Below are 24,858 nucleotides of genomic sequence, written 5' to 3'. Positions count from 1 at the left end.
AATTTCAGCACCTCAGACACCGTTGGTGCAGTAAAATATATCGCACAAAGTCTCTTGTCATTACAAGAGAACCTGAAGTAGTTGTCACTAGACTACGTTGTCAGACTCCATATCTTAATTATAATGTACACCGAGCTGCTCTCGCAGCTTTTTTTTTAACAGTTTGTTTCGCGGAGCACATGAGTTCACAGAACATTATCTTATTTCCTGCAACATATATTCCACGTTGCAGAATAATACTTTAGGTACCGTTTGCCTACTCCTTACACTAGATATGAATGTACCAAATTTGCTTTAGTTCGGGGATTTGTTCCTGGGCGACAGCGACGGGAAGGTTGCCGATGCCTTGGAGGAGTTTATAAATGTTCAAAGAGATTTAGATCGTACTGCAAACTCAAACTCCTATCATCCAAATTGTGTTTGAATTCTCAATCATTATTTTCTAAACTTCGCAGTTCAGAGTATACCTATATGTCGTTACTCATCTATTGGTAGTATTCGGAATACTTCTTTCACTAGACGACATTCAAACAATGAAGGATTTGTATTGGAAACTACCTCGTTCTTGGCCGATCCCCCAGCGTGGGTGTGTGCCACTGCCCAAGAGTCTACTCGACTGTCAACCAATCACATTCGCAGGAAGAGGACGTAAGCTTGTTTTTCAGGACAACAGAAGTGCGAGTAGGCGGGGATTCCCCTAATCCACGGGTAAAAGTCACGCATGTGTGAACATCGGTCACCTTCAGTTGCTTTTTGACCACCAATCGCGAATGGTCGTGCGAACCACGGTCAGTCGCAGGTGGGAGTGAGGCTTTAGTGTGACTGGTATACAAAGCTATAAGAAAGGAGTGCTTCGGTGGCTTGCATTCGCTGTAATCATTTTATATTTGCTTTCACACTGAAGTAAGAAAAAATAATGGTAACATGACACTGTCGCGAGGCGTGCTGTACCGAACATGGTGAACTTTCGTCGCATTGTCAGGTTTCATATTGGCGAAATCTTGAACCGATTGTACAGGCCGTACCAACCTTCTGAACCAATCAATGCTGACGAGATGTCAGATTCTGTGATATGGTGAAACTTGGAAATATTCGAAATAGCTCCCGAAAACTGAAAATTGGCAATAGCAAGTAAGTTGCACTTAAACTTACACGAACCCAATCCCAATGCCCTCTGTTAGACAACACTGTAAGAAGACAGCATACGTCAAGGGAAGCAGGTGGTGTGTTATTTGTATTTCTTGATTAAGGTGAGGTTAAGCGAGGTAAAGGAAATGAGTAAACAACTCGCCGCTGTTGGTCCGGTCCGGATCCCGTGAGCTGCTTCTCCGTCGCCGCTGTTGGGGACCGACCTAGCAGCTTTATAGTTAAGCGTGTGGTGCTCTATCAACTGAACTACGGAGGCTTCGTAAACTTCTTCTATGACGTAATCCCATTCTAATCGTCTTTAATCACATAGTTGCTACACTTCAATTATACACAACATATACCATGACGTATGTATTTCTTTGCTTCAGTATTTGTGTACTTGTACGCCATGATGGATCACTGGTTGTGCTTGGCTGCTGGCTTGAAGGTCGTGGATTCGATCCCGGCCGTGGCAGTGGTGTGATGGTAGAGGCCCAGGTACTCTCCGATGTCGATGCGTGGTACATGACACCAGGTGGTCCAAATTTGCGCAGCCCATTTTGGTTTTAGGACACGAAACCCCAGATATTATTATTATTATTATTTCGCATGGTCGTGTCTAACAAAAACAGGTTCCTTGATTCATTCCACAAGTTTAGCTCGTGTTCTTGTAGCTAGTTCTGCTTTTTGTTGTTGTTTTTACGCGATGTCACTGCACATGAAATAGGCAGAGTTCTTAGCTTCGTGTAAAAGTTTTGCAGTGTATTCCTAAATGTACACGTACACAATGTGTACTTCGTTTTACACAAATATGTCTTGTACGCTTCACATATACAGCACCACATCGAAGGCTGTACGGTACCGCCTTCGAGACATATTTTCGTCAAAGTGCCACTCTAGATGCGAGTGCACGACGCGAAGGCGTGTGCGAAATGTGCGCATGCAGTTAGTTTACGTGTCCTCGCTGAAAAGAGCTTGATGACTCGTAAAACGGGTTGGCTATGATCACTGCTGGTAGTCGTCTGTGCTTTAACGCCGTTCGCAGTTGTCTTGGCAGCTCACATAAATGCTACATGTATGTGAAAGAACCGAGGCACTCAAGGACGAGCACGAAGCCATGCGTTCCCCGCCCTTATCCACGAAAGCTTTCGCCTCTCAAATACGCTAATGAATTCGGTTCTTAAGAGTCGCTGATTGTGTGAACACCTGGACCCACACCTATCCACCGATGTTTTGTAAGCAAGCGTGGTGTTCAGGATTGTAGAGACCGTCATCATCTTTACACAAGTTGAGACTAAGTATGCAGTGAAATTACCAGCGCGGACATAAATTACCGACACTGTCCTCTTCTATAGGGACAACGTTTCTGAACTAGCGGTCGTCCTCTATTTGGCCGCCTGCCTTGGAAGTCCAGACGGCGAGCTTTTCCCATTCAAGGCTACATAATACGAAACAAACAAAAAAAACGTGTGTGATGGCGGTCACGACGGCCAGCAAACCCTGCGTCGCGCAGTCACACTTAAACTGTGGTGGAATTGGGCATGCAGATTGACCGAATCTGATAACCAGCCGAGCCCCCCTCGCCAACGACCGATCCACGTGTCGCAGGCCTTGACAGCTAATTGGCGGCTTGCGCTCTCTCCTCCGGCTATGAGCTGCTGCTGCTGCCAAGACGTCACGTCGGCAACTCGGCTTCACAAACCCCGTCAACCTCGGCTCCTCATTCTGTTGCCTCTATCTACAACCCTGCTAACCAAACTCGCCGACCCGCAGAAATCTGCCAAAACAAAGTGCCTGCGTAAGCACGCGCAGTGGGCCGGGCTCCGAGGCCTGCCCCGCACTCTGTTAAGTGAGAGTAATAGAAGGCCAGTTTTGTGTTTGTTTTTTGAGCGTTATAGCCCGCATACTCCTTACACTCGAGGCAGATGATTCTGGCAATCGTCGCGTTTCCGTGTTGATGAGGCGGCGCGGGGCGGAGAGGGGCGATGGAGAAGAGGTGAATGGAGAGGTTCGCTATTTATCGCTTTTCTGCATTTGACCGCTAGGTGATTTTTTTTTTTCGAGCGCGCGTGTTGAAAAAAAAAAAACGCGTGCCGCCTTCCTCGCTGGCGCACTCTTGAAGCATTGTGACGACACACGCTGTGACGACACAGTGCACCGTAACGCCGGCTACAGCGTTGCTAAACGGGTATAAAGGGGGCGTGGAGCGCCGCAGCCAAACGTTGGTCCGGCCGAACGTTGGTTCCAGGCGCCGGCTTCAGCGTCGTCACATTTTTCTTCCTCTGTGCTGCAGCCATCTATCGGTGATCCGTCGGTCATATCGTGCGGTGTGTTCGCGTGTGATTCGCCTGCTGATAGTGTGCGTGCGTGCGTCGAACTGTTGACGTGAAAAGCAGAGCGCGTGCCACGGTGTTTCCCGGGCGCGGACAGCCAGGACCTTCTTCTGGAGTAAGAAGCTGAAGATCTTGCACTTCTAACGAATTTATTAACATGTGGCACTTGGAGTAGGGGAACCGTTCCCAAGTAAGCGGTATCTTATGCTGACGGCCTTCTGGGCGAACTACATTTAGCGTGTCTGTGTTATCTGTAATTTATTTAGTTAGTTCCTTCAAAAAGAAACTCAGTATATATGGCGAGAAATGACGTGCAGTATGATACAATCTAATTGATTTTATGTTTATTCAAAAAAGTCACTCTGCCAAAAAATTGTTGTAACGCTTGTTTGCATTCTTTGCTTGTTCTGTTAGGTTTAGGTTTCTAGAGATGGACTCTATCTGATATATGTGAACTCAAGGTGACACAACATGTACACACGTAGTCATGACAATTTTAAAAAATATTGTCTATAAGCCTCTAGGTGGGCAGAAAAGGCGCTTGGTTCACTGGCTGCATGGGCTGCATTTAATCAATAATGGGCTGCATTTAATCAATAATCTGCACAAGGGCATGTCTTTTACTTAGTTTCTATTTATTATGAGTGCAATGTTCAGCAGTTTGTGAAATATAATAATAAAACGGGCGGAAAGGGCTCCGCATATAAAATTCCTTCCTTCAAAGAAGAAAACTAGTTATAACCCTATTGAGGTGCAGCTATATATTCTTAATATTAAAGTTCATACCACCGTTTGATCGGCTGATTTAACCTTCTTGACCATGGGCCGAAGCATGGTCGTGACTACGCACATAGGTTTTGTTAATGCTCATGCAGTTTTATTATCTCCCACGTGCGCTGACATCAGGAGAAGTTATCTTAATGTTGTTCATATACACCGAACAACCACTTGTTACCTATTTGTTTAGTTTGCGAAAAAATAATAAAGAGCACTGAAGATAAATTTATACCTAATCCGTGGCTTCGTAGGTCAGACTACGTGCACATCAAGTAAGCATCCTTATGATGCCAATTTAGACGTGTTAAACAGCATATCAGCCGCACGCACAAAATATTCCAGTAATACTTTGATTCATTGCTCTGTGATTTCAATAAATATAACGAAATACAAGTGCAAAAGCATCCTTCCAATTCGCGCACTATATTGTGTGGGGCATAATTTGACAGCGTAATCTTCTTGCTGGTTCAGTACCTTTCAATACAAAAGGATTAGGTTACATATGTGTATATCATTAAACGCTTGAAGCTGGACACCTTTCGAAAACGTTCGCAAAAAAACAAAAAAAGAATTCCGGTTAACTCAACGCTTGGGGAATCGTTGCACGAAGCAGTCTGCGAGCAGCCGGATTTGTTAATTGAACCTTACGAGGAGCCCCGGCGCCTTTTGCAAATTTAATAGATTGGTGTGGCGAAGCGAGCACGCCACACTCACCGATAGTGCATTCCGTTATTCGTACAGGCTACGTTATAACACTGTGCGTAACGCTCTCGGTCGCGCTCAAGTGCATACGTCACTGAAACACAGTGCGAGTTGGATTCTCCGGTGCATCCAGACGATGTCCGTCGTAACTAACGTCCGCATACGTCTTCTGGCGGGGTCAAGCGACTTAGTCCACATGAGCGATGCAAACTATACTTCTACATAAACATTTCCTTTGCCTCAGCCCCTTGACACTCTTGCTTTCCTTCGAGCTATTTGGATCAATCTACAAATACGGAAAGAAGCTTCCGCTCGAACACCCAACTTTTCTTGTCCTCAGTATAGGTGAGGAAGGTGCCAAAACGGTTTAAGACCTCGCGTTGTTGCAACCACGCTGTCTCATACTTCGTACCACTTCCCTTTCATAGCGTCAGATTATGGTCATATCGACCTTTATCTCTCCATGTGGCAATTTTTATAGGGCCTTGGAACATTTACAAAAAGAAGAAACTGTTCGTTTTGTCACCGAAATGACTCACCATCGCGCCAAAATGGCTGGTGTTCTTCGCAGTGATGTTGCATTGTATTTACCTCTTTTTCTTTTCCTCTCTCGCAGACCCAGACCGTGAGGGGGGCGGTGGGCGGTCTCACTCTCTGTCCGAGCCCGGTCTGCGGGCGCACATCAACAGCGCTTTCAGCATGGCCGAGGAAGGCTACGGTGCCATCGACCGCGACGATGACCACCCGCACGAGCCGACGCTCTCGGGCTCGGCCGTCGTCGTGCCATGGTGGATCATGGAAGACGCCAAGGTATCTGTCATCCTATCGGCGATATATATTTGATGTGTGGGACGGGCAGGCGAGTGTGGTCGAGTGTCTTGCTTTGCCCTGCATGCCAGGGCAAATAAATAAAAATTGTCCGCATCTCCTCGGAGGGAATCGTGAGGAAATACGAATGCATTTCATGTGTCTAGAGTACACTGCGTAGATATTTTAGTGGTGTAAATAATGACTAAACGAGGATTCGTACCGTAACCATTTATTTACACATTCCTCAGCCAGCAAACGGTCGAGAGTGAGGCGCGCGCTTCACTCCATTTATATATACTTACGAGTGAGTGGACGGGCTATAGTGGGGTGCAGGGAGGAGAGAAAGTGAACTCCCCTAGCAACCTCCTTCAGTTGCTAGGGGAGAGGATAAGCGCGGGCCCGCAGCTGTTGCTATAGGAGAGGGAATGAGAGCGAAGAGATAGCGCCTGCAGGCCGCCGGACGCCCGACTTAGCCCGACTAGACGTGCATTCGCATTTAAAATTAAAAATAAAGATGAAGGTGTGTCTGGTGGGGAGGGGAAGGGTCGAGGCACGTGCCCGGTGCGCCACTCCCTGGCAAGAACAGTAACATTGTGTATCTGTTTTTTTTTCGAAGTTATTATTGCGTTCGTGGTGATGCAAGAGCCAACTATTAATATAGATTACAGCTCTTATGTGACCATTGTTCGCGCACGACGAATTGCAGGACGAAACCGCATGCAAGGTTTCTTCGGTGATTTATTTTACTTTGTTGTATAGTGCTATAGGCACAGTTATTGGCCCAAAGTGTGCGGAACCGAATAAGCAAAATAAATATAATTGACAATCGAGTTGCCGCACTCCACGAGATCGTTCGCAGTTGCGAGGATGAATTTCGTGCCAATCTGTCTGTGGCCTATCATTCCAACGTTTCTTTATCAACAGTGCTGTGGCGGCACGTTGGATTCTAGCACCAGCTTCCAATCTAAGGCGCTCTGTATGTCAAAGCGGTTCCTACCTTTTGGCGCGTTTATGCACAGATTTAGACGGACGCATAAACTTGCGTTCTTTTATGTATTACCGCGCCCTGCTTTCTCCACTTCCCTCACCCACTCACACTCCCCCCGAAGAGACAGGAAGCCGACCAAACATGGATAGTCTATTCATCGTCGCCCTGCCTGCCCAGGTGGATATTTCGTGGTAGCTGCTCCCATGCAAGAAAAAGTTCTGCCGAATGTTAGAAACTCTGCAAAAGATGGAGGTGACAGCGTGTGGCACACTTCGTACTGCATTATGTCATGCGATAGCGGACGAGACACTTACAAGGCATGCAAGCGCCGTAGTATGAGAGACACTGCAGGTTTCAGTCGATTTCATTCTGTATGCGTACGAAAATTGTCATATGGCACATATTCTAGAATATAAAGGAAAAAGAATCATTGAGAACCAACCGTTAGTGGCCTTAAACCACAAAGAAATCTGGTTGGATTTCCTTCTGGCTTGGTGCTACTGAAGGTTGGTTGTAAATTATCGCTTTCGTAACGACGCGCCACCTTCTGTAATTCGGAAGAAGTTATTTTCAGTTTAAGAATGTAGTATTACATGATTTAGTACGTTGTGTCATGTTAAAGAGGCACTAAAAGCAGTTTTTCTCATTAGTAAATTACTATTTCACTATTCCAAGCTCACTGAACTTGTTAAGAGAAGGCGTTTGTTTGGCAAGCGAGACAACGTGGCAAAGGGAAATGAGGGTGGTGACTTTACCATACAGCTGCTGCACGACAAGCCGTGACGTCATGTTTTCTGACGATGTCTAAAAGGTCCCACGTAATTTCTAAACGGTAAAATTGAAATACATTGTTCTCGGAGGAAGCCAGAGATCGAACTACACGAGCACCAGGAAATTTTTTTTAGTTAATTAAGTCAAAGTACAAAAACGGCCTGATTGAAATTTGTGATGTCACGCGTGGAGTTTTGGCGCGAAAGTTAAAAGTGATACTCAGTCTTTGATTGTTTCTTCTATCAGTGAACCTATGATGGTGAAATTAACAATATTAGAGTTCTCATAGTACAATTTATCAATCTAAACCGGCTGACTGTGTCACATTATTATCCCTTTATTATATAATAGTGTGTTGGTGGGTGGGTATGCGTTTGCGTATGCTCGTGTGTTCAATTATTGATCAAAAATTTAATTAAATTTGGCTGCTCCTGTTCATTTACATTGCAATGAAAACAAGAGATTGAGCTAGAATCAAAGCCGAGCTTTAAGGATACGCACTGTTTTCGCTGGTGTAGTCCTGTTTGCTTGTTGCAAAAAAAAATTAACATTTTCCCAAATGCAACCCTGATGGGATGCGGAACAGCAGCTTTAGGCACGGGTGGCGTCACAGGTTAAACGGTGCTTACGCTGGTGCAGTGGTGAGCGCTGGAAGATTCGCGAGTGGATATAGCGGCAGGTGTTGCGGGTGATCGAGCGAGGCGGCAGCTTCGCTGCGGCGAGCGCGTGCCAGGCGAGGGAGAGAGTGGCGTCAATGCGCACTGCGGGGTGACCTACTTCGCACTGCACCAACACCTGCGGTGAGGGGAGCCTCCGTGCGTCCGTTCTCTCCTGGTGTCTATTCGTACAGACGCATGGACGCACAGCTTTACACAGGATAGTCAAAGAGCTGCTTCGCATTTAAAAGATAAGTTACTGCCGGAAGAACTCGAAAGCTACGGTCAAATATTCATTTCTCAACTTATCTCGCCGCGTTGAAACAGTGTTGTTACGTGTTCCAAAGCTCCTAAAGGGCAATGGAGCGCGTCTTAAAAAACGTTACCTTTTGCATAAACGATCGCTGCTTCCGTGCGCGCCGCAATGAACGTCGTTGTTGATGCTAATAATAATATCGGGGGTTTTGCGTCACGAAACCGCGATGTGGTTATTAGAGACGCCGTAGTGGAGGGCTCCGAAAATTTCTACCATCTGCTGTTCTTTAGCGTGCACTGACGTGGTCCCCTAGCGTATCGCCTCCGTCGAAATGCGAACACCGCGGCTTGAATCGAACCCGTGACCTTCGGGTCAGCTGCTGAGCACCCTAGCCACTGTTTCACCGAGGCGGACCGTTGCTGACGCTGAAATATGCAACAAGGATTCCGCCAGGGAAAAAATGACCTCACCTCCCCGAAGGGTATCGCGAGAAAATCTGAATGCATTTCTTGCGCCGAGATAAGGTACCGTTGCCGTCAGACATTCGCCTTCGCCGACCTCTGTCATCGCCTTGAGAGGTGCCCAGCCAGCGAACGTTCGAGAATGTGGAGCGAGCGCACGGGAGAGCGGGGCGCCAGTGTTCTCAGCTCGGCGTTTCACAGCGACGTCTCGAGCACACATTTCCTGATGTTCCTGACACGCGCCCAGCCAGCGAATGGTAGATAGTGAGGCACGAGTGAATTGGAGAGTGGGTCGCAGGGTGGAGAGAGCGAACGGCGAAAGGAGTAGCGAAGCACTGTGCCTACCTTCTCCTATACTTTCGCACCAGATTTTCCGGCTGATAGGGGCGAGAATAAGCGCGCGCACCCGCAGCTGTTGCTATGGGAGAGGCAGTGCAATCGGAGAGATAACACCCGTCGGCGTGCGGACACCGCCGCGGACAATACCGGATGCCAGACATAGCCCGACTAAGAAATGCATTCGCATTTAAAAAGCAGGATTGCGCTTCAGCGGCTTCAGTCAAACGAAGCGTGCGTGAATTGATCCTTCAAGCTCACTCGGTGGGCGCTTCTGCTGACGACAGTGCATCTCGCCTGCTACGCCGACATAAAAGCGAAGCCTCGTTTCTGTCAACCCGTTTCCACAGAGTTTCATATTAGTTCAATAGAGGTAAATATGGCGCTAGTGTTTCTGGGAATTCAAAAGCAGGGCACTGCAGCCACCATGGGATTGATTGTTAGTACATGGATTCTCAAGTCTCAATATTTCAGCCATCTGCGGCTTACAGCCGCTTTGTAGCTGAACGAGAGTTTTCAAAACTTCAGCAGTTTCACTTTACTACCTCAATTGCTTTAAACTGACTGATTGAAATCAGGTCACAAGACCCACACGCAGCCATTCTTCTGTAAGAAACGAAAGCTAAAGCGCAACTATAAAAAAGAAGCCGCAAGTGCTAGGACTAAGCAAGTCTAACAACTCCTATATCAGGACTTGCGGATGCCGTCACAAGCGGTGGATTCGTGCGACTTGACGCACTGTATATATGGCCTTCATACCATCACTGTAAACTCTGGACGAAATGGAGTGGTTCGGCCTGCTGTAGCGCAATCATGGCCACTGATTGGCCCATGGTACTGCGGGCAACAAACTTGCGTTGTTCCGCCTCCCGCTTCTCACTCTCTACTGCCACAACCAGAGTCGAGAGCGATCTGCCAGTGACGTCATAAATGACGTTTCCACTCAAGTCACGTGATTGTTCCGCATGTGAAGGTGACCTGAAATTCCGCTGCTGCGCTTCGCACGAAGTAGAAACACAGTTCGTCGATGGAAGTCGAGACGTCCGGCTGTCGTAATGTACTCCCGTGAGATAAGTATAGCCTATTTTACGAACGCATTTCAGTGACGCCATATTGGCCCAGTAAACTATTGTGTATTACATCTCTAACAATTAAACAAAGTTACGGCTGACGCATACGCATGAAAACGGTTGTGTCGGTGCCTATTTACGATTTTTCATGACGTTATTAATTCTTGTAGCAATTTACAGAAAGAAAATAACTGCGGCGTAACAGCTAAGATGCTTACGCAAAATAGGCTACAGACCAGAGAAGCGCTTGTCGAAATCGCCGTCTGCGCCGTCTTGTGACGAGCCGTCTGCTGTCGAGAGCATTGTTTGATAGAATTGGCTTCGCGGGCATTTTTTCTGATGGAGTATGTTTGCGAAATGCCCAGATGGCTCACCTTTAGACGGCAAAAGCAGTACACAGACGAAAAAGATCCGTATACTTCTTTTCACGTTTGTCCATTTGGCCGCGAAAAATCGTGGGTCCTGCAGCGCGTGGTAGAACAACGAGAAACGGCATTCCTGAGCCACCTGCCATTAAACGTATAGATGCTAAATTTGCAGAAATTTTGACCAATCGAAAAAAACGCTGTTTTTTATGTTTTTCAAAATTTTGAAAAGAAATGAAAAAAAAAAACAGTTTTCTTTAGCATATGGCAATATTTTATTGCCATGTGGTAATAGTTTATTGCCTTGTGTCCTAATCAATAGCTCTCGTTAATAAATAACAGAAATGAAAGAGTTTCTGTTTTCACAAACAAATGTGGCATTTAACAGATCGAAGGCAGCCAGAAGCGTCATCGCGAACTCATTCAGCTCTCTTTGAATGGTTGCGTCGTCCTAGAGTTGTTATGGCAGTCAGAAAAAAAGAACGCTGAAAGGTTTATTTCGTCGTGGCTTCGACTTTGGAAAAATTGATCAAGATGATAAAAAGATGAAGTTCAAACTTTTATTCGCAGTTAGTATTCATCTGTCTTTCTTCATCATGTTAAGATGTCGCATTGGGACATCCGTAGCTGCTGTCGCAGTGGTTACAGACAGCGAGTCCCGGTTTCTCGCCACCGGTCTTCTCGACCGTGAAGTATATCCACTCGTCATGAATAAGGTAAACCATTTTAGAATCTGCTTGCACGTGGCTTTATAAGGGGGCTTCCGCCACAGGTCGCAGAAGTGCACGAGGGAAAGTCAAAACTGAACAATAACTAGAACCAAAACATCGGAAACCGCCCCCAACCAAACCACACCCGAACGACGAAGCAACGTAGACTCAAGCTATAAGTTGACGCTGGAGGAGCTCACTTTATGTGATGTCGATGGCGAGTGGTCAGCCATCCTTTGGTGTTTTGGTATCAGGTGCGATATTTTGGTTTCATGTTCAACGCTGGGTGTTGCCTACGCTTTATTTCTCTACGTTTTACCCACGAAAATTTTGGCGCAATTTTTCCAACTGCGCCAAAAAAAATGACGAAAAATTGTTTTCTTTTTCGTATTTTTTCGTTTTTTTTTTGGCACTTCGCATCTCTATTCACATGGCGTTGTGTAGCGGCTATAGGCTTGATAGGCCGAGACTTCTGCGACTAGCTTCGTCATCGCACCGTTGCTAGAACTAATCCTTTGCACAACTGAGCTACACGTGCGTAGTATATATTTAGAAGTGCATTTTGTTAACTGTGAAGAATAATTTGCGAGCGATCACGGCAGACAAGTTTGCGTTTGAGACTTCCGTAGTAAATTGCACCTAGCATTGAAAATTCGAACGGATGTCAGAACTTATCCTAGGGTTTTTCGTCGTTTCTATTTTGCTTATATAGAAGCCCTGTTCGCAGTGTGAATGACAAGATCGTGATTGTATTGGAATAAACGGCCCGCCGCGGTGGTCTAGTGGCTAAGGTACTCGGCTGCTGACCCGCAGGTCGCGGGACCAAATGCCGGCTGTGCGGGACCAAATGCCGGCAGTTTTGATAGAGGCGGAAATGCTGTAGGCCCGTGTGCTCAAATTTAGGTGCACGTAGGTGGTCTAAATTTCCGGAGCCCTCCACTACGGCGTCTCTAATAATCATATGGTGGTTTTCGGACGTTAAACCTCACATATCAATGATGTATTGGAATGAAGAGTCACTAGCGCTCAGCCTTAGATTTTCTTTTAGCGTCCTTTCAAGTAATGCTGTCTCTCACAGTACACATAAACCAACTTGCCCCGCTTTAATTATCCTTGTAGTTACCGCGTAATATATAAATTATGCCACGTTATTAACAGTTTATTCGTACAGTCACATAGTGTCGGATGTTGACATATTGATATCGCGAAAACGCATCGTATGAGCCGCATGTGCACCTGCGCAGCAGCAACGATAGCATTGAAACGACATAAGGTGTTCTGATTGTTAAACGATGAACAAAAAGATGAAAATAAGAACAAAGGTACGTCACGACAGGCGCTGGCTCCTTTCCAACGTTCATGCTAAAGAGCACCCGTGTATATCTGTTACATCCGGGCATCATTCATGAAAGAAGAAAAAAGAAACTGTTCAAAACTTTCGTTTTAATTCATTTGAATAGGGCAGGTGTACATGAGAAAGAAGAATCGCAACGCGGCAACAAAATAATTCGGACGCAAGCCTGTCTTGGAACTTGAGCATGCACTAGTGCGACAAATATAGATGGCTTGCAGTGACGTCACCGGAACAGCCACGTTCGAGCAACAACATGGTGCAACCGGAACAATGTGATGTAGCGTTAGTGTTATCAGTATACACTGCATGCTGGTCCTTCAGTATGCATACACAGAGGTCCGATAATGTTCCAGCGACTGGTCACACAGAAGCGGTTTAATTGCCGCTTGATCACGCTGCCATGACATCATCTAAGCCGACATGCTGTGCGTCTATGACGTCACGTGGAAGTTATTCACAAGAAAGGAGCCATGACACACTCAAGTCATGTAACACCAACTCAGTTAACTACAAATGAAGCCCTCATTTGTAGTTAACTAAGCGTGTCAACTTGCCCAACAAGCAACTCTCCGATACACCAACTCGCTCGAACAGCAACTGTTCTGTTTAGAAAAAAAATTATTGTCACAAACGTCAATAACGCTCAACAGAACATTTCCTTCTTAGACATACTCTAACGATGAAGACAAAACAGACGTCATTTACATGAACATGGATATGAGATGGCGTTGAAAGAACATGTACATTCGATGGTTCACACAAACACAACCACAAAAGATATTTCAAGGTAAACAAGAGACACAAATAAAACATGAATATGTACATTTTGCATATTTATATGTTGGAATGCCATTTCTGCTGGCGCATCGACACATCAGCCTACCAATACCAGGTCGGCTGAAAGACAAGTTAAGAGCTTAGAGTACTTGGTACTCTACTATGGGGCCGTACCGCGGGAAGGTCCCCGACAACGCTCGTAAGCGCGGTAAAACTTTTACTACGGTAAGCCCGACAGTTCTTTGTAGTCTCATGGGTAAAATAATTTTCGAATTATGATTCGCGCCTTTTGCATTCGCAAGTGCGGTCACGATTTGCAAGAATAAACTTTCGTTGCCCCTTTTAGATAACGAATTCTGGACCTAAACACTGGATCAAAGCGTTACGCAAGCTACTCGTTTTTTTTTTTTTTCAGGGCAGATCTTTTGCTTGTTTTTTAAGTGTGTTACACTTTAGGGGCCCAAATGTTTCTGCCATAGATCTCATGTGGCGTGATCTAACTCAAAATCATGGGTTCAAAGCAGGCCTAATACAGGCGCAGTGTGGGTACGGGCAGTTGGTATTGTATTTCCTCATTAGTATGCCATTCCATCCTAGAACAACGCTTGCGGTGCTGAAAACCGGGTTAGAACAAATGAACGAGTCATATTTGCAAGATGTTTCAGCGCGCGAACAAAGGAAAAAAGGACAGGGTAGACAGAAAGAGTGCTGACTTCCAACTAACTGTATTTCACAGAGTGGCAAGAATTTATACGTCTAAAAAGGAAGATTACAGAGCATGAAGGTAAAAAACAAGCCTATTCTACACACCCGTAACAGCACGTGTGACGGGTCCTCTATTGCCTCAAAGCCCAGCCAGGTAATCACGTTAAGCCTGTGATAAAGCAACCGATGATGTGCTTACGCATTTATCTCCTAGCACGTGTATTTTTTCGGCTTCGATGATTTCTCGGGTAAGCTGGTCCCTGTGCCTTGCAAATATGACTACGCACCAACTAGCCCAAGCTTCCACTCAAATGAACGAGGTCTAAAATACCATTACTAACAGAAATAATCGAAAAGTGGTAGCAATTATGAACAAAAACTTGCTAAGTCACTGGTTCGAATCCCGGCTGCGGTGGCCGCATTTTCGATGGAGGCGAAAATACTTGAGGCCCGTGTGCCTAGACTCAGGTGCTCGTTAAAGAACCCCAGGTGGTCTGAATTTCCGGAGCCCTCCACTACGGCGTCTCTCATAATCATATGGCGGTTTTGGGACGTTAAACTCCACAGTTTATCATTGTAACAAACTTAAAATTGCTGAAAACGCTCCTGAAGCGTGCGACTAACACCAACGCCGTGGGAGATACACGGCGCCACGGCCTTGCAAAGCGTGCGATTGTTCCCTGGCACAGTCGCTTAATCACCGGCGCTACGAACTTCCGCGAAGTATCATTCGCAGACAGTCTAATAACAACGCCACAGACAGCTTTCACAGTAAGTGGAGCTGCATTTAGAGCGGAATTTGTATAACCGTTACACAAAAACGACAAACACTTGACAAGGACGATTTTTTGCTGATCGTCAGAGTGTTACAAGTGCGTCTGCGCTATTCTACTCATAATACAAAATTATGGCTTCTATTTTTTAATGAGTGATGCGAGATATAGCTATAGCGAAGCCAGCACCTGTTACGCCTTTTTTTAACTGTTCTCTCTTTTCTCTCTCTCTCTCTCTTTGTGATCGTATACCACTTTCAACGCAACAGGCGGTTGCTTTCAGGCATGCCGTCGCGTAAGACGAGGCGTTACTGGCAGCGCCACCTACAACGGAATCCTTCTTCTTCGACAGGGTTCACAGATCCTTTGTTGCGTGAATGCCACGCGAGCGGCGTGAGTTTTCTTGTCTCTTTCGCGCGCAACAGTTGCCTGCATTTGCGACCGAGTTTCTTTGGCCGACGGCAGCTGTGCGTTGCTAGTGTAGGAAATTGTTATTGTACTGTCTTGCCGGCAGTCCGTTCCGTACGCGTCGCTATAACGTTCTTTGTATTTCCTGCGACGGGGGCTGAAGTTAGCGTTCTGTCGGCCAAACCAACTGAGCAAGACGGAATTAACTCGGCAGTACAGTCCAAGGTAATGCTAACTATGGTTAAGGCTGTTTAGTGAACTTTGGTTGTTTATAAAACGGTGCTAACGTAAAAAAAAAAACGTCTGGAAACTAACTTTCAGGGCATGTCTTGCACAGGGACGGGTGCGCGTATTAAGAAGCGTGTGATCATTCTGGTGGCGTCGAAGTTACTCTCCCAAAGAGCGGTCGCTCTGGCGGCACGAAAACTAACGTAAGTTCGGCTTATTGTAACTTTTGTAGCGATGGCACGTCGTTGAGCATAGATATATCTTCTGTTGCTGAGTTTTGCCGAACACCCGCACGTTATTAAATTTTTTTTTCAACGTATGCTATGCGGCATTTCACGGTTGTGCAGCGTGTCTTTCTGACTGGTCTATGTCACTTACTTTATCGACAAAGTAATAATTTGTAAACGTGATTGTGAGCCCGACAGTACGTGCAAAGGCATTCGTATGTGACTGTATAAGGCAAATATTTGCTTCCGTCATTTTCTACGTACATTCGATCACTTAATTGCTCGAACAGATATATGTCTCGGACTTGCCAGAAAGGCCAGTGTTTTATGCCTGTTAGCGCTAAAAATGTCATCTACACGCCCTTGTATCCCTGAAAAGTTCTAATGTTGGCACTCGTACAAAAATGGGCGTTTTTTTTTTGCTTTCTTTTTCTTTAAGTGAGTAGCATTGGTGTGGCAAGTGGTACGGTGGCACTAAGAATAAAATAAGTCGACATGGCTTTTGAGAGACACTGCATTCACATTAGTTGAGCTCGAGTGGGCGTAGGTTAGCCTCAAGATTTCGCTTTAAATGGCGTATGTTCAGATCATGATGTTGTTTGAGAATCTGGAATCGGCAGCCAGCTTGGAAGGGCTGATCGATGTGTGATCTACTGGCACTTACTAGCCCGATGGCACGTGCTAAAGCATTCGTATTTGAGTATATAAAGCAAACCTTCAAATCCATTGTTGTCCAACGGGAGTCCATCCGATCGCATGATGCTCGGATACACGCACGTCTCGGACCTGCCTCAAAGGTCAATGCATTCTGCTTGTAAGGGCTAAAAGTGTCAAATGCAAATGTTACACCCATCTTGAAAGGTTGCAAATAGACGGCTTATACAAAATATATATATTTTTTTGCAAATCGAATCGCATTGCAGCAGCAAATGCCGCGGTGGCACTAAGAATAAAATGTAAGTTGATAGGAATATTCTTAAACATTAAATTCATATTACTTTAGCTCAACGCAGCAGGAAAGCTGGGCTAGCCTCGTTTTTTTTTATTAAATGGCTTGTGTTCAAGTTAAGATGTGTATTGAGAATCTAGAACTGGCAGCCGGATCGAAAGAGCTGATGAATACGTGATCGACTGGGAATTAAAAATAAAAACACCGGGTTTCGCGTTAGGGTCGTCTTAGGCGAAAAAAGCTGTGACAGTTTTGCTTATGTTATAAGAAAACATATCTACTATTTCAGCTCATCTCGGCAATCTTTCTTCAAAAGGTTTTCGGGGATATTTTGTCATATTCTTTTTTTTCCTTAGCCTTTTCCCCCTTTCACCATCGCCCCGTCGTGGTGGTCTAGTGACTAAGGTACTCGGCTGCTGACCCGCAGGTCGCGGGATCGAATCCCGGTTGCGGCGGCAGCATTTCCGATGGAGGCGGAAATGTTGTAGGCCCGTGTACTCAGATTTGGGTGCACGTTAAAGAACCCCAGGTGGTCGAAATTTCCGGAGCCCTTCACTACGGCGTCTCTCATAATTATATGGTGGTTTTGGGACGTTAAACCCCACATATCAATCAATCAATGCTCCTCTACGGCGTCTCTCATAATCTATATGGTGGTTTTGGGACGTTAAACCCCACATATCTATCTATCTATCTATCTATCTATCTATCTATCTATCTATCTATCTATCTATCTATCTATCTATCTATTTTCTATTTATCTATCTATATCTATCTATCTATCTATCTCTTCCACCATCAAGCTGCGAGGACATTTTTCAACACCTCGAGACCTTACATGCACAAAAATACCCAACGAAGTGGATGGCGCAATATCTTTCGCGTACGTATAGCTCAATCGGTGAAGCGTCGGACGCGTAATTAGAAATTAGCAGGTGTAAATCCCACCGATGGCAAGCGTGATTTTTTGTCCGCTTTCGTTCGTCTAAATTTGCTCTACAACTGCTACACTCTAGTTAAAGACAACTATTCACATCCCGTACGCTTTCCCTGGCCTATCTATTCGCTGGTTGGGTTCATTCTGTTGTGTCCAACCGATAAACGGGACCTCGAACGAAAAATTGCCTCAGTGGTGTCCCGTTCACTTTTTGATCTAATCGAAATTCTCGATCGTAATTGCCTCCTTTACGGTAGCTGCAAAAAGGAGCCTTTTTGATAAACGTGACTCTAATCGGGCTTAATCGAAGTCAGGTGCGCATGGTGGGTACCGGCGTTAATCTACATGGTTAAATCGGCCGATAGGGTGATCGACCCAGAAAGGCGTTTGTGCCTGGTTATAATTACCATACCGGATAATTACTCTTTCAACGCCGAGGGACTAATTAAGGGAAACTCAATTGGGTTTCAGGCTTTAATTACAAGAAACTGTATTGGATTTCTTTGTATATTGGTGGCACACAAATGGAAGGACCGAAATTATTCCCTTTCTTAAACCTCTCTGGCATGCCACGGGTTTCCCTAACTCATAGTCGCCAATAACCAACGCCGACTAAATTTCAAGGCCGAAAGGCTACCGCAGTGACGTCAGAGGTTGGGGGCCCAGTTGCCCAACTGAGCGTGCTCAGTAAGACTTTTTTTTTTTCCACATCTTTTATTCGGCCCAATCTAGCCGCAGCAGCTGCGAGAGCGGGAGCGGTTGTTCTCCTAAAACGTGAACGAAACACAGGCTTTCCGCCACGTTCGCAGCGTAACTGGGCCCCCACCCTCTGACGTCACTGCGGCAGCCTTTCGGCCATGAAATTTAGTCGGCGTTGCATTAACCCTTGTTTCTCCTCGAGCAGTTTCAGCTTTGGCAGTTGCTCTAGCGTACGTAAGTGCAATCTGTAGCGTCAGAGTGGGACTTGTAGTGTTGCTACGTTGTTGCACAACAATGTACGCGTTAAGAACTGCAGTCATGCGACGTGAGCGCGCTAATTGACTTCACGCCTCAATGAGTGACGTCGTGCTAAGAGCCATACGACTCGACGCGCCGTTCATTTGCGCCCAACATGAGTGTTTCTTCGTCACCTTTTCGACTGCTGATGAGGACAACAAAAAGATGACGTCGACGCTAAGGACCACTCAGAAAGTTGGTACATGCAAAATTAAATAAGCAGTATGAGAACGTGGAGAGGAGCTGTGTGGATATAAGCGTATTAGTTACGATGCGTTCATATTGTTACGGAGCTCGCAAACACACGGAAGAGAGGAATGAGCGTATTTCCTATATTTACATGCCAAAGTGACGCTTCAGAGCTGCCAGTCTCTCGCGCGGCGAGTCCACTTCTTTTTCATCGAACTGTTGTCCACGACGGTAGAGCCATGCCCACTGCCTCGTAATATCACCCCCGGCGAACAAAGCGCCGTCACGGCGCCCCTAAGTCAATCAGGACTGGCAGTATAGTAGGGCTTTAGGCGCGACACATGAACAACATCAGTAGATGGTGTAGCAGAGGATGAGTGCGGTTGAACGGGAGTGATGAGGTAGTCGACGTCGGTGACCTTGCGGAGAACTTTGTAGGGTCCTGTGTATCGTGGGAGGAGCTTCTCGCACAAACCTTCACGTCGATACGGCGTCCAGAGTAGGACAAGAGAGTCATCAGGGTAGTCAACGTCGCGGTGCGAGTCATCGTAGCGGACTTTTTGTGCGGCCTGAGAAGCACTGAGCCGAGTGTGCGCGATTTGGCGAGCGACGCGGGCTCGAGAAGCAGCGTCCTGCGCATACACCGTTGGTTGGATAGTAGCAGAAGGAAGGAGTGTGTCGAATGGCAACGCAGGGTTGCAGCCGTACAAAAGAAAGAATGGAGAGTAGCCGGCGGTGTCATGTCTTGACGAATTATATGCAAATGTAACGTAGGGGAGCATTGCGTCCCAGTCACGGTGGTCAGCAGAGACGTACATAGACAACATGTCTGTAAGAGTTCGGTTGAGACGCTCCGTGAGACCGTTAGTCTGGGGATGGTAGGCAGTAGTAAGGTGATGTTCGGTAGAGCAGCTCCGGAGGATTTCGTCGATAACTTTTGCGAGGAAGCAGCGGCCCCGATCCGTCAAAAGCTGGCGCGGAGCTCCATGCCGCAGAATGACGTCATTTAGGAGAAAGTCTGCGACGTCTGTAGCGCAGCTAGTTGGCAATGCACGAGTTATCGCGTATCTGGTCGCATAGTCGGTTGCGACAGCGATCCACTTGTTGCCTGACACGGACGTCGGGAAAGGTCCGAGCAAGTCGAGGCCGATGCGGAAGAATGGTTCCGGGGGAATGTCGATAGGTTGGAGCAGGCCAGCCGGACGGAGAGCAGGACGTTTCCGACGCTGGCAGCGCTCGCAAGCAGCGACATAACGGCGCACAAATTTATACATGCCAGGCCAAAAGAACCGTTGCCGCACGCGGTGATAGGTGCGTGAAAAACCCAGGTGTCCCGCCGTCGGTGCGTCATGCAGATGTTGAAGAATAGTGGCACGCATGTGTTGGGGAATAACTAACAAATATTCCGGGCCATCAGACTTCATGTTGCGACGATACAGAATGTCGTTGCGAAGGACATATTGACGGAGAGAAGGGTCGGAATGTCCTGAAGATACTCGCTGAATGACCTTCTTGAGGGTTGCGTCCCGGCGCTGCTCTGTGCCGATGTCGTGCAAATCAGATATGGCGAGCACACAAGAATCGCCTTCATGGACAGCGAGGCTAGCAGGGTCCACCGGATAACGCGAGAGACAATCAGCATCTTGGTGCAACCTGCCCGACTTATAAATTACGTCGAAGTTATACTCCTGGAGACGTAGAGCCCAGCGACCTAGGCGACCAGTTGGGTCCTTGAGCGACGACAGCCAACACAGAGCGTGGTGGTCCGTAATAACTGAAAACTCGCGGCCATACAAGTAGGGGCGAAATTTCGCTACAGCCCAGACCAACGCAAGACACTCGCGCTCTGTTATCGAATAGTTTCGCTCAGATGTGGAGAGAAGGCGGCTGGCATACGCAATAACACGCGTTTGGCCTCCCTGGTGTTGAGCGAGGACGGCGCCGATTCCGTGAGCACTGGCGTCTGTGCGTACTTCAGTCGTCGCAGACGGGTCAAAGTGAGCCAGTATTGGTGGTGAAATGAGCAGGTCGATCAGCGTGGAAAACGCAGCTGCTTGGTCTTGGCCCCACGAGAAGGGCACGTTCTTTTTGAGAAGATCAGTTAGTGGTCGTGCAATTGTAGCGAAATCGCGTATAAAGCGGCGGAAGTACGAGCATAAGCCCACAAAACTCCGAACATCTTTGGTTGAAGAAGGCAGAGGGAAATTCTTGACAGCGCTAATCTTGTCAGGGTCAGGTCGGACGCCAGCAGCACTTACAAGATGACCAAGGATCGTGATTTGTTGTCGGCCGAAATTGCACTTTTTCGAGTTCAGCTGGAGTCCTGCTCGACGAAAAACGGCTAAAATGGTCGACAAACGAGTTAAGTGAGTTTCAAATGTTGGGGAAAAAACAATCACATCGTCGAGGTAGCAAAGACAGATGGACCATTTATAACCACGAAGAAGAGAGTCCATCATGCGTTCGAACGTTGCCGGGGCGTTGCACAGCCCAAAAGGCATAACCTTGAACTGATAAAGGCCGTCCGGTGTGATGAAGGCAGTCTTTTCTCGGTCTAAGTCGTCGACAGAAATTTGCCAGTAGCCCGAACGCAGATCAATAGATGAGAAGTATCGCGCGCCATGAAGGCAATCAAGGGCGTCGTCGATTCGTGGCAGCGGATATACGTCTTTGCGGGTTATCTTGTTCAAGGCACGGTAGTCAACGCAAAATCTCCAGCTGCCATCCTTCTTTTTCACTAAAACAACAGGTGACGCCCATGGACTTGAAGAGGCCTCTATGACTCCTTTGGAGAGCATTTTCTCGACTTCTCGTTGTATGACCTGGCGTTCGGACTGGGAAACACGATACGGTCGCCGTCTAACAGGATTAGCATCGCCGGTATGTATTTGATGACGCACGAAGGACGTTTGCCCTAAAGGGCGGTCATCGAAGTCGAAAATATCTCGGTAGGTAGTCAGAACGTGGTGAAGTTGCGCCAACTGACAGGGCAGAAGATCAGGGGCGATCATCATCGTGATTTCGTCGCTAGGTGCGTTTGCTCGGCTGGCTGCAGTAGGGGACGAACAGTCTTCAGGGTCCAATGCCACGATGCTACATGCATCAAGTGGGGAAACGTGGGCTAACGAAATGCCTTGCGGGAGAACTTGGGTCGAACTACTGAAGTTAAGGAGCGGAAGCTGAACGTAGTTGTCCACAATAGTCACGATTGTATGCGGCACAGCAACACTTCGAGCCAAGAGCACATCCACCAATGGAGACACTATGTAGTCACCGTCAGGAAGAGCTGGTGATATCGTTAAGGCAACACACGTGGTGGCTTGCGGTGACAGCCGAACATAATCAACAGCGCACAAGCGGTGTGACGGTGAGGACGGCACAGGTCCAAGTCGAGGCAGTTCAAGTTGAAGAACGCCGGTTGCACAGTCGATGAGAGCAGCATGGGTGGACAAGAAATCTAAACCAAGAATTAGGTCATTTGGGCACTGCTCAATAACTGCAAAGAGAACAGATGTGGGGTGATCGGCGATAGTGATGCGTGCTGTGCACATTCCTGTGATGGCAAGACTTCTTCCGTCGGCGACACGAATAACGCCAGGGGCAGCCGGTGTGAGCACTTTCTTCAGGCGGCGACGAAGTCGGGCACTCATCACAGAAATATGCGCCCCAGTGTCAACAAGTGCAGAAACAGTCAGGCCGTCAACGTCGACGTCGATCAAATTTCGTCGTGTCGGCAGTACAAGGAGAGGATTTGAGGTCGGTACCGAGGATGCAGCTTCACCTCCAAGAGCTGCACCGCTTAGTTTCCCTGGTGAGAATTGAGCGGGGAGGTCGGGCGTCGTCGTAGAGGAGAAGGGGACGACGGGCGACGTCCTGGCGGCGAACGAGACTGGTGACGTCGAGGCGACGGTGAGCGGCTGTGCTGCGTATCAGGGGCATCGCAGGCGTAGGAATCGACGGGCAGAGGCCGGCGGTAGTTGTCGGCGATCGGCTCAGGAGGTTGGAAACGACGGTAGCTATCGGTGCGGCGAGCAGTGTTATACTGGTTTCGGGACGAAGACCAATGGTTGTGGCAATACCGTGCGACGTGACCTATGCGGCGGCAGTTAAAGCAGATCGGCCGATCATCCGCAGTTCTCCATTCGGCCGGATTGCGAGAGCGTGGATAAGACCTTTCTTGGGGTGGTGACCTGGGGCGAGGCGGCGACCTTGAACGGAAGCCAATTGGTCGAGACTGAGCAACGGCGCAGACATCGAAGCCCAAATTGCTCAGTTCTTCCCGCACAATCGACTGTACCAAGCAAACCTGAGGTACTTGCAAATCGACGTGGCCGTTGGCGGGAAGAGTAGGTGTAATTGCTTCGATTTCCCGCCGGACAATTCGCGTAATTTCAGACGCTGGTGAAGACTGCCGATGGGAGGACAGTCCATCTTCGCAGGAGGACGTCGCTGCGGTGTTCGGCAGTCGAGTAAATGATCTTGAAATCCGTCTGCTTTTGGCCAGTTCAAAACGCCGGCATTCCTCAATAATTTCGTCGACGGTCGCACAGTTCCGGCACATTAGCAGGTTGAACGCGTCGTCCGCTATGCCCTTGAGGACGTGGCCAACCTTGTCAGACTCCGACATGTCGTTGTCAACTTTACGACATAGAGCCAGCACGTCCTGTATATATGAGATATACGGCTCTGTGGACGTCTGAGCACGTATAGACAACTCCTTCTTTGCAGCCGCCTTTCGACCGATGGGCTTCCCAAATAAGTCGCGAAGCTTTTCCTTGAAGGTGTCCCAACTGCCGATCTCCTCCTCATGGTTCTCGTACCAGACTTTGGCCGTGCCTTTCAGGTAAAACAGCACATTGGCCAGCATAAGAGTCGGATCATACCGGTTGAGAGCACTGGTGCGTTCGTAGTCGGCTATCCAGTCGTCGACATCAACTTGGTCCGTACCGCAGAACGTTCCAGGATGCTTCGGATGCGTCAGCACGTACGTGGGTGGGGGTGGGGCCAGTGGAGGCGTTGCCGTGGATGGTGCGGGCGTCGCCGAAGCCGATGGAGAGGTGGCCGTGGGATCAGTCCCGTGTTCCATCACGGAAACTCCGATTTGACGACCACTGCGGAGCTCCGTTGTATGGCGCTTCGTTACCCAGCACCTCCACCAATTTGTTACGGAGCTCGCAAACACACGGAAGAGAGGAATGAGCGTATTTCCTATATTTACATGCCAAAGTGACGCTTCAGAGCTGCCAGTCTCTCGCGCGGCGAGTCCACTTCTTTTTCATCGAACTGTTGTCCACGACGGTAGAGCCATGCCCACTGCCTCGTAATAATATTGTGAAGAACAGTTTTTTTTTTTCGCTTTTGATGGGTAATGCCTATTATAAAAAAAGGATTCTGACACATAGTGGCCAATATAAATGCCAGACCTCTGCTAAGCAAACACAATCCCATAAATTGCTCTTATGTGTGAAGTAATGCAGACAAAATTATGGAGGACCATTTGACATATTGGCTGTTTGACATACTACCTCGTTTGATATTTGGGCCGTTTGACCCGGGCAAGCTTGAAAACCCTAAGACCATTAAATGTCAAGTGACTGAAGAAGATAACGTACTCTACTCACCATATTGTACATGGAACGAATTCTAACACGGCTGGTAATTTCGGTTCAACATAATTAAATACTGCATTCAGCATACAGCATTCGTACATACATGGTGCTGAAATGCACAATTTTTGTCACTTTAAGGTGGTCTGTACATGATAGCCGCACTGTTCTACGTCCACAACCCGCAAAATGTCCGGTTGACGTTTGCTGGAAAAGTGGTAGTGCATGAAAGTGTAGGATTTCAAGTCCGACATCGATCTCTCAAACTTTTTGTACGCATAATTCTTGGCATCTCACTCGTACAGCCTTCTCCGACGCAAGCTCATTAACTTGAAGTCCTTGGTAT

General features: G+C 47.3%; 1 protein-coding gene across 9 annotated transcripts in view; it reads left to right on the top strand.

The window, feature by feature from the left end:
* Window positions 1-24,858, top strand: part of LOC119174263 (prestin) — a 269,359-nt gene that overhangs the window by 207,679 nt on the left and 36,822 nt on the right. For 7 of the 9 annotated variants that reach the window (XM_075883088.1, XM_075883092.1, XM_075883090.1 and 4 more), the window contains exon 2: window positions 5,557-5,750. In XM_075883088.1, the coding sequence (XP_075739203.1) occupies window positions 5,557-5,750 (194 nt within the window). Of the gene's footprint in view, window positions 1-3,383; window positions 3,577-5,556; window positions 5,751-15,242; window positions 15,606-24,858 lie in introns of those variants that run through there. The other 2 variants (XM_075883095.1, XM_075883087.1) reach the window with 2 other exon arrangements.

This window comes from Rhipicephalus microplus, unplaced genomic scaffold (assembly GCF_043290135.1).
Source record: "Rhipicephalus microplus isolate Deutch F79 unplaced genomic scaffold, USDA_Rmic scaffold_15, whole genome shotgun sequence".
Classification (NCBI taxonomy): Eukaryota; Metazoa; Arthropoda; class Arachnida; order Ixodida; family Ixodidae; genus Rhipicephalus; species Rhipicephalus microplus.
This window is presented reverse-complemented; position numbering and strand designations above follow the sequence as displayed.